This window comes from Lepidothrix coronata, unplaced genomic scaffold (assembly GCF_001604755.1).
Source record: "Lepidothrix coronata isolate B3197 unplaced genomic scaffold, Lepidothrix_coronata-1.0 Scaffold105, whole genome shotgun sequence".
Classification (NCBI taxonomy): Eukaryota; Metazoa; Chordata; class Aves; order Passeriformes; family Pipridae; genus Lepidothrix; species Lepidothrix coronata.
This window is the reverse complement of record NW_016690285.1, coordinates 1,130,185-1,146,984: the sequence shown is the minus strand read 5'-3', so window position 1 is coordinate 1,146,984 and position 16,800 is coordinate 1,130,185. Positions and strand designations below refer to the sequence as shown.

Below are 16,800 nucleotides of genomic sequence, written 5' to 3'. Positions count from 1 at the left end.
AGGCTTTTTCCTTTCTGCTATTACACAAATAAATCAAAATGAGTAATTTTCCAAAGTACCCGAGTTCTCCTCAATTACCACAAGAGCAGTAATTACATAATGAGCCTGACCTACTTCTGCAAACTTTCCAAATGCATTTCCATATGATTATTGGCAACGAACACATATGGGAGAGAAATTTTCTTCCTGGATACATCCACGTTCATCTTGTCCTTGCTCGTTTCTGAGGGCTTGCTAAGATCCTTCAAACACAAGAATGTCCATGAGCCACCATGGCAATCCATCCAAGTTGTCAATATTACCCAGGGTCCACATTCTTCCATTTCCTTAATGGTTTAAAGATATTTTTTAGAACCATAACGACAATCCCTGAGGTGCCATTCGAGGAGAAGGCACCTCTTAAAAGCATCGAGGGCAGCATCGGATGAAGCAAAAGGGAACATTTTCCACTGGGTTATCCAACAGAAAACTGCCCAGTGCCATTACCTTCCCCATAAAATTCAAAAGCACTGTGATAACACTTTGTACTTTCTGCAGGAAAACCTACCAGGGCTTTTAAGCAGAGCAGCTGCTGGCCAACGTTAACATTTATTTTTCTGGTGCCCTTGGGAACGAAGGGACAGTTCTCTCAACTTCTCCAGTCCTATTTTTGAACAACTCCAGAAACCATAACTTCCTTATTTTAACTGCCTTCTTGCCTCATTCCCTCTCAGCCCCAGGAAGATGTGGAAGAGCCCAGGGGAGCGTCCCCAAGGATTCCCAGCAGGACTCACCGCTGGCCGAACATCAGGGTGGACTTGGTCTCTGCCTCGTTGAACACCGAGGGGGAACAGCAGATGACAATGGTGGTTCTGCAGTTCCCACCCAGGGAATCCTGAAGGATCCGGGTCATTTTGCTGTCTCGATACGGAACGTGGGTTTTCTGATCCAAACACAAGAACAATTTCATTTTAAACACAAGAGTCAACAGTGACAGGTGTAACAGATCTGAGGCAGTTCTGAGGGGTAATTGTTTTGATTGTGCTAAGATTGGATAACCACTGGAGTGAAATCACTGAGAATTAGCTTCTTATCTCGGGCAGAGCAGCACGAGTGTCACTGGTTTGTGGCTGGAAAGCCAATATTTTCTTCCTTCTGAATTGAAATGTTAGCTCGTGTTTTTTTTTTTTTCTCCTCGATGCGGGTGGCGAAGAAACACATAAATAAAAAGCCATTTTTCAACGACACAAAACAGGATTACTTACAGTTCCTTCTGCCAAGGCAGATATCACATTGCCTAGAGCAGACAGAGACTTATTGATATTTTTAGCTTCATCCAGAACAGCTCCCTCCGCTCCAGTTTTGCTGACCTACCAAAGAGAGCAGGAACAGTCAGGCTCAGCCGTGGGGGCACACACAGAGCTACAGTGCAACAGCTAAAGATGCTCTTGGAGTTAAAACAAACCAAGCTTGGCCTCAGCATGAAGGAGGAGAACTTTTTTGTTAGGGGAGGCCTGTAATAATTCCACCTCTAAGAGCAACATGACCTTTATTTTGTTCAGGGAGAGAAGTCTGTGCTCGCCTGAGCACACTTGGAGATCAATCCCAAGACCATCCAGAGAGGGAACACCAAAGGGATGTTCTCAGGGCACACTCAAAATGAGCATCTTGGCTTTGTATTTGGCCTGTGTGGACCGAGAGTATCAGGACAGGAAAGTGTGATCCCACTCATCCAGAATGCAGGGTTTGCTGTCCACAGACTGGATCCCGAGGATGGTGTCCTGGGACCAGCACTCCTCCAGGCAGCAACAGGGTTTGTAGTCTGTTCTCTCTCTCTCTTTTGAGGGGGTGAGTGGGGAAAGGCACAGAAATGTAGAATAAAGCCATATTTTTTCTCTAATTAAAACTACACTATCTGTACTTTCCTCTAAAAATGATACATGACATAAAAAAGAAAATAATTGTATTTTTTAAGAAGACAACCCACCAAGGAAACCCTCGTTTCAGGTTTTCTGTACAGCATCCAAACATGGTGAACCATAAAAGTTAATTTTTTCAGAGAAGTGCAGTGCCTGAGTAGGCCCTCATTTTATAAACACCATAAAGAGCTTTTAATTTAACACATAATAATAAATGCAATCATAGACATCAACATTATTAACTCCTGCATTGTACCCGTGGGTTATCAATTAGTGTGTCCCAACAAGCAACCTGAAAACACCATTCAAACCAGTTTTGAACACTCCAGAAGGCATGAGAATGAGAACTGGGAAATGTTTTTGCACTGTAATACTGTTCTAGACCATTGCTCTTTTGGCAAATAGATAAAGGTTTTTTTCTGGTTATTATTTTTCTACACTGGAAAGCAGAAATAGTCACCACAATCAAGAGAGACATTCAGGGAGTTCAGAAAGACTTAAGGTACAAAACTGTGTTAACTGCTGGTATTTCATTGTAATATGTGCAATAATTACAGAAAATCTAGAAACAGGATATGTTTGAATATAAGCAAATTAAAATAGCTGTCTAATAAAAATTACATTTCTTTTTTCAAACACCCACAACTGAATGTAAAGTTATATATATAAAGTCCACTCCATTATAAGTGATTGCAGGTTTTGGGGGGGTTGCATTTCATCCCAACAGTTCAGATTTGCTCCTTTTCTCCATCCCACGCATTAAAAAAAGTGAAAATAACCTTCTAAAGAGAATCTAAGATAATTTTTCTGTAAAATCTCCCTCAGTTTGCACTGATCCCACCAAGATTGTTCAGGGAAAAGGAAAACTCACCTTCTCACTTCCAGCCAAGTCCACCAGGTAAAGTTTCCCACTGAGTTTCTTCTCAGTTTCCACATTCTCTTGTTTAATGTTAATAAGGAAGATGCTGTGGCTCCTGGAGCTGTGTTCATTCATATCTGCAATCACAGGCTTGGTTTAAATGGCTTTAAAACCTGACAAGGGACTGGGTTTCATCAGAGCTGGGCTATGGCCACCTAATTCAAAAGCACAAGGAGAGCCCAGACCACTGCAAGAGCCCTAAATAAAGCTCATGGGCTACAAAACAAGCTCCCCCTCTCTCCCAGCACGACCAAAATAATAATAATTGCAATAAAAAGAAGCTGGGCAGGTCTTGGTGCAACTGTGTGAGGTCTCCCAACGTTCAGCAGAAGTTTTCATTAAACCTACACTATTTAAATTCAAATTTCAGAATGATTTTTATTGCTTACATACTTCAAAATCCTCCTTCACCCAGGTCACAGGTAAAACACAGGCAGCTACAAGTTCAGCTTCCACTTGTTTTAAGTGTGATTGTAATTATGTTATGCTTGGAGTTTCATGAAGTAGCAAAAAGAAAATATTAAGACTGAGTAAACCACTTTCTCATCTGTTTTCTCTGTTCCCATAAGCCCAACTCCACCTTTCCCCCATTCCCATCAATGTTCATAATTATTTAAATTCCCTTTTCCTCCTCCATCTCCGAATTCTTTTTTTTTTTCCCAATAACATTTCCCAATTTTCTCCAGGTAAAATTCATTGTCTGTCAACCTTTGTCAGAACTTTTCCAAGTGCACCAAAAGCAATAGGTAATATCCCAGGAAAAAAAAAGAAAAAAAGAAGTATTTGGGTATTTTTTTGTTGAAGAAAATAGCAGAAATAATGGGAGGAAATGCTACTCAGAAGAAGGAGAAGGAATTTCTATCAGTATGATGGGAAAAGCACAGGAGAGATGAAGTAATATAGCATCTCTCAAAGAAAGAAGGTAGAGACATGGAAGAGAAAGGAGTTACCCATCAAAATAAATCAAATTAAATTAAATTAAAAGAAAAACAACACAAAACCCAAAAAATATACCCAAAATACCACCCCACCACCAAGGCTGGATTTATGAACTGAGGCTCTGCCAAGTTCACTGTCGGATCAAAGACATCTCCCAGTATAAACTGGGGAACAGGCCCTTTCATCCCTGCAATGCCAGCAAGTCAACAGGTTTGGCACGGGCCAAAGGGATTATTATGGGGTTTAATTCAGGAAGATTTGTTTGCTTTGCCATCACTGGGACTCCATCCAGGTCACTGCAAGAGAGGAACAGGCAGAGGCTGATAATTGCTCTGCGCTCCTCGGCTGCACTTTGACCACTGAATCGCTCCCAGTTCTGGCCTTGCAGCACAAAGAGAAATGCAAGTTATTTCAGTTATTCACCATTTTAGTTATTCACCATTCCCAAACACCTTTATTCTGTGCAACAACCCACGTTGGGATGGCTCATGGAACAACACAGCGCCACGTCTTAAATCTGGGGGCTCGGAGCCGAGAGCCGATCGACGTTTCCGCGCGCGGCGAAAGGGCACAAAAGCACAGACTATTAATTTTAAAGGGTTATAATTTGTTGGTGTAAGCAACTCAGAGTGCTTTGTGAAGGATCAATACTTCATTAGGAGGTACAACCACCCAAACCCTGGAGCCAGGGAACACTCACTTGTCACGGCCACGTGCCGGTTGGCCTTCCCTTCGTCGATGACATCCAGAACTTCTTCAGGACTAGACACAAATCTTTCTGTACAACCCTAGGAAGAGGCAAGTGGGAATCAGAGACATTCCTAGTGCTCCAAAAGCTGTCAGGAGGAGTATTTAGCACTAATGAACGAAATAATTAGGAGAACCATCCCCATCCACCAGGCTCGTTAGCGAGGCAATGGACCAAAACCTGCCTTTGGGTGACTTTCAGGAGTCCACGGGGTAAAACCTGGGAGGAAACTGCTCTTCACAAGATTAAAGACTCAGCCAAACCCAGACATGCAGCAGGAAATTTTCTCTATGTAGAAGACATATGACACATATTCCTGTTAATAATTTGGGTTGGATTTGCATACCCAAATTAATTGTTCTCTCTCAAACTACAAGACAAGATGCAAAGTCCTTGTTCTCTGTCTCAATGCAACATTACTCAATACATTATTTTATCTTGTTTTTTTTGCCCCTCAGGCTGAGAATAAACAGAAAAATATTCTATGTGTATTATTAAGGCTCACATATGTCCATAACAAACACATCACGTTTAAGTGAGGGCCCAGAAATCCACAAAACTGTCCTAACCCAACAAATCTGTCCTAAAGTACTACAAGATTAAAGCACCCGTGCAACGAAATATTAAAGAACAAAATTCTTCAGGTTGTTCTCCTTCATATCTGACATGAAAGGGGAATAGGAATACTTAAAATTTAACACCATACCAACAAAATGGAAATGTTCAAAGTCAGGCAAATAAAACAAACATGATTCAAGGCCATTAATATTTCAGGAAACTGTTTCAATCCAGGAGCCAATACAACCTGAACATCTGAGGCTTCAAATACGAGCTGAATCATTTCAGGGGGATGGAAATGGAAATGTGCAAATAGATGCACGTGTGAGAAAGAAGGAAAAACTGAGGATTAAATTATCCTTTTACCTTAACATATGGGACTCTGTTTTTATCTTCATGTACAGCAAGGTTTGTCTTTGACACTAGAAAAGAAGATTGAGGTAATCAGGAACATTCCACATGTGTTAACTGTAGTCCTGGCAGGCACATTTTGAATGTATTAAATGTGTAAAACCCTCTTAACAGAAGCAAAGCAAGGAGTAATCTGAACTGAACGTGCTCTAAAACACTCTCCCCATTTTTTAAATACAGTTTTACTTTAAGAATATCAACTGCCAGAGAGGCTCAGACCTGCCTTGAGGTCTGTAAAACCCTCTGTGCTCACTGATTCATAGCCAAGCTCTGTAGCACTGCAGAGGCAGGTGCACGAGAGACAGATCAGATGATTTAAACTGCAAAATTCTCCTTCTCAAAGCCAGTCACACAGTTTAAATTTAATTCCCTCCCAAATAAAGTAACTGTTTCCCCTTAAGCACCAGTCAAGTCACTCAGCCACGTCAGAAACACAGAACTTACCATCCAGTAGGTCCCTTATTTTGTCCAAATATATCTCAAAGTAGGAAACCTAATTAAATAATCATAAACAGATTTAAACATTGGTGATTTAAAAATCTCTGTGCCTGTGTTTCCATCTCTGTCAAAGCACCAAACTAAAATAAACCCCAGCTCCCACACAGTTTGAATTACATCTTTCTTGGGAACATAACTTGTATCTTGAATGATTTACAAGTCATTGATCCTTCTCCATTTATCAATGATTCATCAGAAAATTATACAAAAAAAAACAACCTTCAGGAAAATCATTTTTTTTTTAACACAGGAAAAATTGACAAAAAATATTGAGCAGAGTCAATCAATTCATATTTTCATACTTTCATATCAGTGCAGGTGCATCATGAGAAGGGTCAGATTTGAGATCTGTAAAAGGTATATTGATATTGACCCCCACAAAAGCAGAAAGCACCTTTAACATAAGACTTACATAAGCCTAAACAATATATATATATTAAATTAAACTTTTAAAGGAAGGCTTGAGCAATATTAAAGTTTTAAATTAAGCCCATGACTCTGTCATGAATCAAGAAGAAACTGAAAATCAGCTTTTCTCTAACAGACACAACTGCCCTAAGGAAAAAAAAATTAAGAAGGAAAATGAATAAATGAGTCTTTTAATAAAAGGGCATTTGACTTGCAGAAGCAAACAAAATGTGTTAAGGGAGTGGGGCCTAACCATTCCCTAAATAAGCTTCATCCAGGGATTATTTAACTAGAAAACTAGATGGTTACATTCTAGGGATCAGTAAACTTGCTATTTAGTAAAGTCTCATTTTCTCTCACCTGAAAAATAAATTATCTGGAGTTTTTATAGGGATAAGTCGGTCTCCCTAAGTGACAACTGCCATTAAATACAGATATGTGTTGCTTTTGTGCCTTTACTTCCCCTGTGCCCCACTAAAAGCCAAGCTCTGGCCCAGCTCATTCCAGTTAAGCCAGACTTAACCCACATGCTTCTTATCATCCTATTAACACACTGCTAAGGACCAACACATGTTCCCCTCCCTGTTCTAAATGGATCTGTATTAAAGAGGGGGAGAAAAAAAATGATATTAATTTTCAATGTTGGCTCAGTTATTAAAGGAGTGTGACAGTTTGGTTAAATCCTGGCTCCTGATGACAGAACAGGCATTTCTCTCCCTGACAGCTCCCTGCACAATCACTCACTCACTCCCTGCTATTTAGGCAGCTTTTCTGTTAAGATATTCATGGATGTCAACTATGATGGGAAGCCATTGAAACAATCCTGTGCTGGCAGAACATGATTTATAAAGTGATGTCTTCTGCTGGGGTAGGAATTTACTACGTCTTGGGGTCTCCATCTGTTGGGATCGTGTGGGAAAAGCTTTTGCAGGCGATGGAAAGAAACCAGTGGAAATCATTCCTGTGGAAGCCATTTGTGTGAAAATTCAGAGGTGTCCCTTCTCAAGGAGCTCAGTGTTTTACAATTTAAGGTCTATTGAAGTGCTTAATGGTTTATTTGTACTTTAAACCACTGTTTGTACTTCATGAGCACCCCACAAACAGGCCCTGCTAAGAAGGTTCTCAATATTGAGTCATTGCAGAAGAGCTGGTTCAGAGGCACCAGATTATTAAAATAAATATATATATATATATTGCCCCAGAAGTGCTTCAAGTGCTTTAGTGCAACCAGAACTAAAAAGTCACTTATCTCTTAACTTCTAGGCACGGGAAGGACAGAGAGCTCCATTCTCAGGGAGCTCCATTCTCAGGGAGCTCCATTCCCAGGGAGCATCCCCCATGGAAGGAGAAGGGACAGTGCCTTCACATCTACCTCTGCTCAGCTGCTGAACTTCACTGAAACCATCTAGGTGTGTTTTCTGTGGTTTTTTTTTGGGGGGATGACCCAGAGGACCCATTTTTCCTGCAATCCACTGGATAATTTTACTGATGGAAACGAACTGCAGCCTGACCCCGACTCTGCCAGATGGAGCAATGCCCCCCAATGGCTGAGAGCTCCCCAGGAGACTGGATGAACAGTGGGAATTAAAGGTCACTCAGATAAATCTGAGAGATCATGTGGCTGGGATCAAGACAGGGACGTGGAAAAACATGGGTGTTCAAACGGAGCCTTAGAGCACCACCATAAAGAGCCCATAAATCAGCTTTTGAGCTAAAAATTACTTCTGAACATCCTCCCACGAATTGCCCAAAGCCTCCTCTTCCCCATTTCAACCCCAAATACTGTGCAGGGCTGTTTGTATCCTTGAGACAGCAGCATGTCAGTATTCCCACAAATGTCCTTGATGGTATTTATGGTCATTATTAGTGGGGCTGAGCTCCAGCCTTTGGAGAAGCCGCAGAGAAATCAGTGTTTTCTGACCGCGGTGGCTGATTTTCCCAGGAAACTTGAGCTGGAAACACGCTCAGGAAAAAAAGTCCATCAACAACCAGCAGCTGGGTTAGGTTATTTCTAGGAAATATCCTCAGTAACGTGGTGATTTTTGAGGGAGGGAGGAAAAGATCCGCGGCGCGAGGGCAGATTTCCCGCCCGGCCCGGCTTCCACCCATCCCGTTACGTAACGTGTCGCTCCACATTTACCTTTATGTGGAACTCCAGGTTCTCATCCATGGAGTAGATGTGATCAAAGATGTCGTGTGCAATTCTTGGAATGATTCCCATGAGCTGAGGGTCGTGCAGTTTTCCCTGCGGACGCAAAACCGACCCGTTAATTCGGAAATCCTCCCTCGGGGCCGAGAGGGGAGAGAGCTTTGTCCAAGCCTGCCCTCTTCCAGAGGGTCCCTACGGATGTGTGTTGCTCTGGGGAGGGATTTACTCGATGTCAGTGCACAGAAAAGTTGGAATTCCTCACTCCACAGAGCACCAATTTGTTCTGGCAGCTCCTGCCACTCTTTGCACCATCACTCTCCGACCAAGGAGAGGAACAAACACAAACAAACACACAAATTACAGCCCGGTTAAAACCAGGTATTTGGGAACCTGACAGCAACAAAAGGAGCATTAAACAATCCTGTTTCTCTTCCCCCACTATGCTACAGAGCAGAAGGAAAATCTGGGTTGTGAGGATTTGAGGATTACAATAATATATTCTGATTTGAGCTCGCTTGGGCCTATAGCCAGAGATCTGTGCCTCACAAACACTCCTGCTTTCCATTTTAATTTGCACAACTACCTTCCTCTATTCTTTCCAGAAATGAATATTAACTAATCCCAACAATTTCCCTGGCTGCACAGCACTTGCATTGCTTTTTTTTTTTTTCCCCCTAAGCCAGGCACGTAGAGGAGAGCTAACACCACTGGAAATGGAACAGAAATATTAATTTGAAATAAACCCCTTTTCTCACTACAGCCTGGACTGTATTGTTATTGCTAAATGTTTTATGAAACTGTTTAAATATGCATTAACAAGTCAGCAGTCAAAGACTCCATCAGAACACGGTGTCCTGAACCTCTGACACACCTTTGGAATATATTTTTGGCCAATTAATACTGCCCAGAACAGTACAAAAAGGGTCTTACTCCAAACAGTGGTGGGGAATTATTACTTTTTGTAAATATATAGGGCAATGGTACAACTCCAAATTGCCAAAATTATTAAACACCAGCTTTTTTTTTTTTAGCAAAACAGGGAGAAAATTATACACACATGCACGTGGTTTTCAATATCATGTGTGTTTGTGAATGACTAGTGGGTCACATTGACCTGTTTTCCCAGTTTCCCCAGCCTTTATTAGCATACTCAAATATAGGCTTTTTAGACACTGCCTCATTTATCTAAAGCTGGTGAAATGACAGTCAACTTCTAAGCATCAACCCGGGGTGAAGGCAATTTAACACAAAGAACTGACAAAACCTCTCCCTCCATCCCACAGCCTGTGTTTAAAGCAGTTTACTGGGTTTTTCTGCCCCTGAATTACATAAACATCTTGAGGCAGAAAAAAGAGGGAACAGAGATAAATCAGTTCACTTGCTGGCTGCCTTCCCCATAAAGCAGCACTCAGATGTACCTAAACTGCGAATATTTGGTTTATATTACACAAATAATATCACCTTCTGCAGCAGAAGCACCATAACCAGTATCATATTAGGCTACTCAAAAACTAAAAAAATCCTTCCCAAGTGAGACACCATTTTATTCCAGACTATGAGAATGAAAAAGAGGGTGGTTAAATAAAGTAAACCCTTGATGAAGAGGAAAACTTTATGTGCAAACACCCCCCAACACTTTGTTTGCCAGCACAGTGCTTTGCTCCAAAACACGGTGACAGCAGCACTATTTTCACACTATCCAGCCTTTCTCCCTGGAAAAGCCCTTGAAAAGCTTTTCCCAAAGAGGGGAAAGGAGCTTTTCCTAAACCAGGATAAAGAGAGATTTGTTGGTATTTCTTCAGGGCACACAAATCCAGCCAAAGCTGTGTCTACACCACAAAGTACAGCAAAATTCAAAATACACTACAAAGTACAGCAACAGAGGCAGCTCCAGAACCAGGAATGCTCCAGCCATTCCATGCCCCTTTTCCCAGAGTGGCTTTGGGTTGTTACCTCAGAAAAAGGAGGCTTTGAACCCAAAGTTGTGCCACAGAGGTGCAAAATCACCTTTGGGATCGCTGTGCCCATAAACACGTCCCCCAATAATTGTTGGGAAGCGACAACTTGTAAAAGCATTTAATTAAACATCCTCCCAGCCCCAACAAGCCCCGTGATGAAAATGCTTTCATGTTTTCCTTTCCACAGCTTCTTCCAGCTCACAGGAGAAATGAAGCTGTAAAAACACGAGGTGTGCACGACACTCAACCACTTCTACAACTTCTTGGGCTCAGATCTTCTCCCTTTTTAAGTCAAGACAAACTTCAGAGGGTTTTTATTAAAATAAAGAGGCCCCACTACAATTTATATCATCACCCACTGGTTTGGGTTGGAAGGGACCCTAAAGTTCTAACCCCCTGCTGTGGGCAGGGACACCTTCCACTAGAAGGGACAACCTGGCAAGGAAGAGCAAGGTAAAGGCACAATATTCCCTGGAAATCTGGGATAAAAAGAGAAAGAAACCACAAATACTCTCATGGATGCAGCTGTAACCTCGGGAGGAGTTTGGAGCTGCTGCAAAGCTGACACTGCATTAGGAGACTCCACCAAAGCCCCTGGACAGAGAGTTCTGTGCTCATTAAAGCCTCTGATTTTAAGCAGAACATTAATTTCCACATTTAAACACAGCAGGAGAAGTGCAACGTTGGAGACAGAGCTGTTTCATTTCAGGATGTTGACATCATAACTACAGTTTGTGGGGGCCAAGCACTGAAAACTCTCCTATGAGGTCAAAGCCCATCAATTTAATCCCATGGGCAAAAAAAAATTGTGATTTTTTTTTAAGCAGGTGTTTATCCTGCTATACAGGTGGCAACTCTTTTATTTAGACCTGTGTCTGTCAGAAAGCCCATCCTGGCTCTATTATACCACCATATCCTCTTGAAGCTTAACACCAACACTAGGAAGTATTTCACATTTCACAGAAAATCCTCCATAACAGCTTTACCAAGAGGATTTACTGTTTCTCCAACTTCAGACTTATTTTTTTTTCCTTCCACAACATACTTTAGCAACTTCACAAGAGGATGTTAGGCTAAGAGGGGGGATTAAAGCTGAATGTAGACTTGATTCCACTCTAAAATGACAGCTTTCTCTTTATTAGAGCAGCGAACCGGCCGTTTTTTCTCCAGTCATTTTCTTTATCACAGCTTGTAATTCTGAATATAAATTGGCTTTAGGAGATCTTCCCCGTGCCATGTGGAAGCACCAGCTCGAGCCCTGCAGACATTTTGATTTAATTACACCCAGAGCTGGTGGATTACTCAGGACTGTGCCATCTGTGAGGGCTGAGCCAGTGATTTCCCCCACGCTCCCAAGGACGGGCTTAATTAGACCAGTTATTGCATCCTCCAGGAATGGAGCCATTTCACCAGGGCCCTCTGGCTTCCCTTGTCCTTTAACCTTCAGGTTAAAAAACCATCTGGTGGTGTTAAACCCAGGAAAGCTCATTTTTTTCATCTCTCACTCGGCCAAACTTTGCTGTCGACCTGCAAAATTCGCAGTTGAACCGAAAACGCTCCGGGACGAGACAACCCAGTTTGGGAAGGAACAATCCCATGCAAGGATTAAATGCTTGAATGATCCTCCTTTTTCAGCAAAACTGGGAAAAAAACCCTCCACACTTCACGAGGCAGAAAAATGAACAGGCACAGGACTCCAGGCCCTGGAATTTGGGCTAATTTGGTGTAATTTCACCTAATTTCATATTCCCCTCCAAAGCAGCAATTCCAAACTCATCCATCTGCGCTGCAGAATGCCAGAGGGGTATTCCCAGAAGGGGAGTGCAAATGAGAAAACCAATAAGCAAGGCAGGAATTTTCATAATCCTGCCTTGCAAAGGGAACTCTGCAGACAGACCCTTATTACTGTTTCCATGTGTGGCTTAACCAATCTCACCGAAGTCCTTTAAAATCTACACATCCCTGAGCTGGCAGGATGGTTTTTTTCACTCACAGTTTGTTAGTTTATTTAGATATCCGGAGATATCTCTTGGAAAAAAAACAACACTCCACGTTGAATGAAATACTAAAGGCAGGAGAGGCCAAACGTTCCCAAATCTCTTTTTCTGTGTCACTCAGAGCTCCAAAGAACTGCCTTGGTCAGGTAATTGGTACATAAAATCCTACTGCTGCTCCCAAACTGATTTGATATTCCCACTGTACCTCCATGGTGTGTGTTTTTCCTGATGATGTCTGTCCATAGGCAAAGATTGTGCCATTGTAGCCTTCCAGGACATCTGCAAGAAGAAGAAAAAACCAATTAAAACTCTCGTTGACGTCTTAAAGCTGAATTATCAGCCTTTCTTATGTCTTTACAGCGTTGAAGCTCAATTAGAAAAGGTGTTTTTGCAGTAAACAACGGGGAAAATATGGCATATGGAGCTAATTTTAGAACAACAACAACAAAAAAATCATACTAAAATCTAAATTAGAGAATTGCAGGATTATTGATTGCTTATTTTTCCAGGGAAAAAATATCTCTGGACGCTACATATCATCCAATACATCTGTGTAACATGGGGAAGGAAAACCTTAACTGCCTGCATTTTAAAGCACAGAGAAAATTAAACCAATTCATGCATCTTTCTTGCTATAAATGTCATATTATATTTCCCCTGCTGTATCACCCTCAACAGGTCGTGGCCTCATTAATTTACAAGTTTCCCCAAGTCTACAAAGCAGGAGAGCAAAGAAAGAGGAAAGTCAGATGAGCAGGAATTTGCTTTATTGAAAATAGACTTCTTTCAAGGCAGAAATAGTCATTTTATATTGCATTTAGATATAAAAATATCCATTTTTAACTTGGCAGTGCTTAATGCCCACAGGAGCTTTCAGAAATCTGGGAAGGCTGGAAAATATACTTGTGTTTCCCACCCTCTGGATCTCTACTAATAGAGGCTTCCAGCAAATAAATATATCTCTCTGTGTGTGTGTGTGTATTTATAGTAAATATATACACGTGACTGTGTTATATATTATTAGATATGTCATATATATTATATTTACATAAACACACACAGAAAATATCTTAATTTGCATCTCCATATGTATCCAAGCAGGTGGTCCAGACAGGAAGGACAATTAAATAAAGATACATTAGAAAAATACAAAAAGGAATGAAGAAGGAACAAGTATGAAAAAAAAAAAATCAGAGGAAAAAAAACAGATAAAAATTATTTCAAAGAACAGAAATGGATTAAAAGAAAGGAAAGGGAAAGAGATTTTTTTTTTTTTTCTGCTGCACAGACTCACATTTCCTGTGCAGCAAGACTAAGGATGAAATTGGAATGAAGCCATTTAAAACTAAATATTCTAATTAAACACAGAATATAATTTAGCATCGTCATCTGCTTATAAAAATAGAGCCACTGCTTATTTTTGCTTTAAGGAAATGACAGCTGAAATAAGCAATTAGAAATAATAATTGCACAGATAAAAAAATCTAGTGTAAGTGCTCCCTAAGAGTTCACTCCTACTATTTCTGCTTTGTGCCAAATTGGGTTAAGTTTAAAAAAAAAATTAGTTTGAATTAAAAGAAAGAAAGGAGGAAAATAAAGAAGAAAAAGGGTATTAACTCCAGGTGGATCCAAGGTACCAAATCAAATCCATACAGAAACAAAGCCAAGGGGGAAAATAATCTGATTAATCAACTGTTATGCAAGAATATTGTTTAGAACTTGCATCAATGTGTGCTGAGGAAGCAGAGATAAGTAATTTACCTTCCCAATTAGCAAAAAATACTTTATTCTGTAAAAAACTCGTCATGTGCAGTTAAATAAGTCAGAGGCCTCAGTAGCAGAAAAGGTTATTTTGGTTGGAAGGGTTTCCACTTTCAGTGACTTCCTGGACCATCTGCCCACTGATCCAGAGGGAAGCAGCCCCAGACAGGACAAAACTCCAGAGTGAGGGGAAAAAACCAGATTAAACAATTGACTGAACTGAGATCAGTTGGGATTTTTACAAACACACACAAAAAAATTATTAAGTCCAAGTGTTTTTCTCAGTTTTCTCAATTCCTGGTCCAACTCCCCCCCTTCCTCCCCGATTTCCAGCTGGATTTCCCCTCCCCATAAAGGCCACTCAGCTGCTGTCAGATGTGCCTTTTCCTGAGGAGGGATGGAATAAATAACATTTTATCACTAAAAAAATGCAGTCTCCAGTGGTGATTCCCCACACCCCAGTGTGTATTTTAGTATTTTGTTATTTATCTATTAGATAATATTTATTACTTTATTTAGCATTTTATTTAGTGTATTTTAGGAGGAAATGCAATCCTCAGTAGTGATTCCCCACAACCCAGTGTGTTGAGAATTTTATTTATTTTAGGATTTTATTACTTACTATTGTACAGTATTTAATATTTTATTTATTTAGGGATTTTATTCAGTATTTTATTTTAGCATTCTATTCATTATTTTACTTTAGTATCCTATTTAGTGTATTTTAGGAAAAAATGCAATCCCAGTGGTGATTCCCCACACCACAGTGTGTACTTTACTATTTTATTATTTATCTATTAGATAGCACTTATTACTTAATTTAGTATTTTATTTAGTGTATTTTAGGAAAAAAATGCAATCCTCAGTGTTGATTCCCCACACCCCAGTGTGTTATTTGAGGATTTTATTTATTTTAGGATTTTATTATTTATTTATTTATTGTACAGAATTTAATATTTTATTTATTTGGGGATTTTATTTATTTTAGGATTTTATTATTTATTTATTGTACAGTATTTAATATTTTATTTATTTGGNTACAGTATTTAATATTTTATTTATTTGGGGATTTTATTGGGTATTTTATTTTTAGTGTTTTATTGATTATTTTACTTTAGTATCTTCTTTAGTGTATTTTAGGAAAAAAATGCGATCCCAGTGGTGATTCCCCACATCCTAAGTGCGTATTTTCGTATTTTTGTATTTATTTATTTATTAATTATTTAGTATTTTATTTCTTTAATATTTTCTTTAGTGTTTTATTTCATATATTTCACTAAAAAACGCATCACTCTGTGCTCTCCCTCACTCCCCATCTTACACCTTCCTCTCCCCATCCTCCCTTTCTCTTCCTCCCCATCACTCTCCTCACTTTTTTATTCCCTTCTTCTCTCTTTTTCCCCCCATTTCTCTTTTTTTCCCCTCCCCACCAAACTTCTACGTGGAAGGTAGCTCTGAGCCCTCTTTCCAAGCAGGACTTTGGAGAGTTATTTTCCTTCCTATTTATGGCACGAGGACAATTTACTCCCTGATTTAGTTCTTCCAAACCCCTCTCACCGAGGGTTTTATTCCTCTCACCATTTTCAGAGGAAACCAACTTCCACAGGGGATATAAATCCCCTCAAACAGCCCAGTGCTGCTCCTGTCAGCACACCCTGGAGTCCTGGAACAGCTTCCCAAACTTCCAAACAGCTGAGTGGTGTGTCAGCAACCCCAGCTGATGGTCCCTCAACTCCAGCCCCACCAGTTTTTATTAAAGGCTTACCCATGTGAAGGTGGAATTGCTGTAATCAGGCTCCCTCTGAGAAGAGGTAACTGAATTTTTAGGGCTCGTTTCCACTCTCCAACAGCAACATTTTTGTTTCTGGACCTCGCCCCCGATCACCCGGGTGGGACCAGGTTGGTTTGCTCCAGCTTGTTGGAGTGGGAAAACCGATTTCCTCCAGAACTGCACCCAGGGTTTGGAGCGGGGCTGCTCATTCCAGGGAGCTCTCCCAACACAGGAGCTCTGAGCAGATCCAGCTCCATCCCTAAAACACCAGCAGGTCCTCCCACATGGCTCCAGCAGCTCCTGCACCTCTGTGAACACCCTCAGTATCTCCAGAATTCCCCAGCGTTCACCACCCAGCCTTGGCCGGCTCTGACACCATTCCCACTGTCCACACACTTGGATTTAGGAACAAAAACCCAAGGACCAAACCCAGGGAGAGCACAGGGACACCACACAAGGAACAACCAGACCAGGGACTATTCAGAACCTCTGAGATGCTGCAACACGGTCACAGCACCAAGGCTGAGTTCAGGAAGGGTTTGGACAACACTCTCAGGGACAGGGGGGATTGTTGGGGTGTCTGTGCAGGGCCAGGAGTGGGACTTGATGATCCTTGTGGATCCTTTCCCACTCAGCATATTCCATGATGTTATAAATACCACCAGAGAGGGACCACCCAGCCTCGGGACCATGTGTGAGGTCTGAGGGTGGTTTGGGAGGTGGGGGGTTATGGCAGGTGATAAAAATGCACCCAAAAAGTCTGATTCTCAAATGAAAATTCAACA

The 16,800-nt window shown here is 40.9% G+C and overlaps 1 protein-coding gene across 1 annotated transcript in view; it reads right to left on the bottom strand.

Moving 5' to 3' along the window:
• KIF5C (kinesin family member 5C) overlaps positions 1-16,800 on the bottom strand; it is a 71,304-nt gene that overhangs the window by 30,659 nt on the left and 23,845 nt on the right. Inside the window, exons 3-10 of the mRNA XM_017823797.1 lie at positions 12,689-12,762; positions 8,520-8,624; positions 5,918-5,966; positions 5,429-5,484; positions 4,457-4,544; positions 2,770-2,894; positions 1,245-1,349; positions 774-922 (exon numbers count right to left, since the gene is read on the bottom strand). Coding sequence (XP_017679286.1) covers positions 774-922; positions 1,245-1,349; positions 2,770-2,894; positions 4,457-4,544; positions 5,429-5,484; positions 5,918-5,966; positions 8,520-8,624; positions 12,689-12,762 — 751 coding nt within the window. The remainder of the gene's footprint in view (positions 1-773; positions 923-1,244; positions 1,350-2,769; positions 2,895-4,456; positions 4,545-5,428; positions 5,485-5,917; positions 5,967-8,519; positions 8,625-12,688; positions 12,763-16,800) is intronic.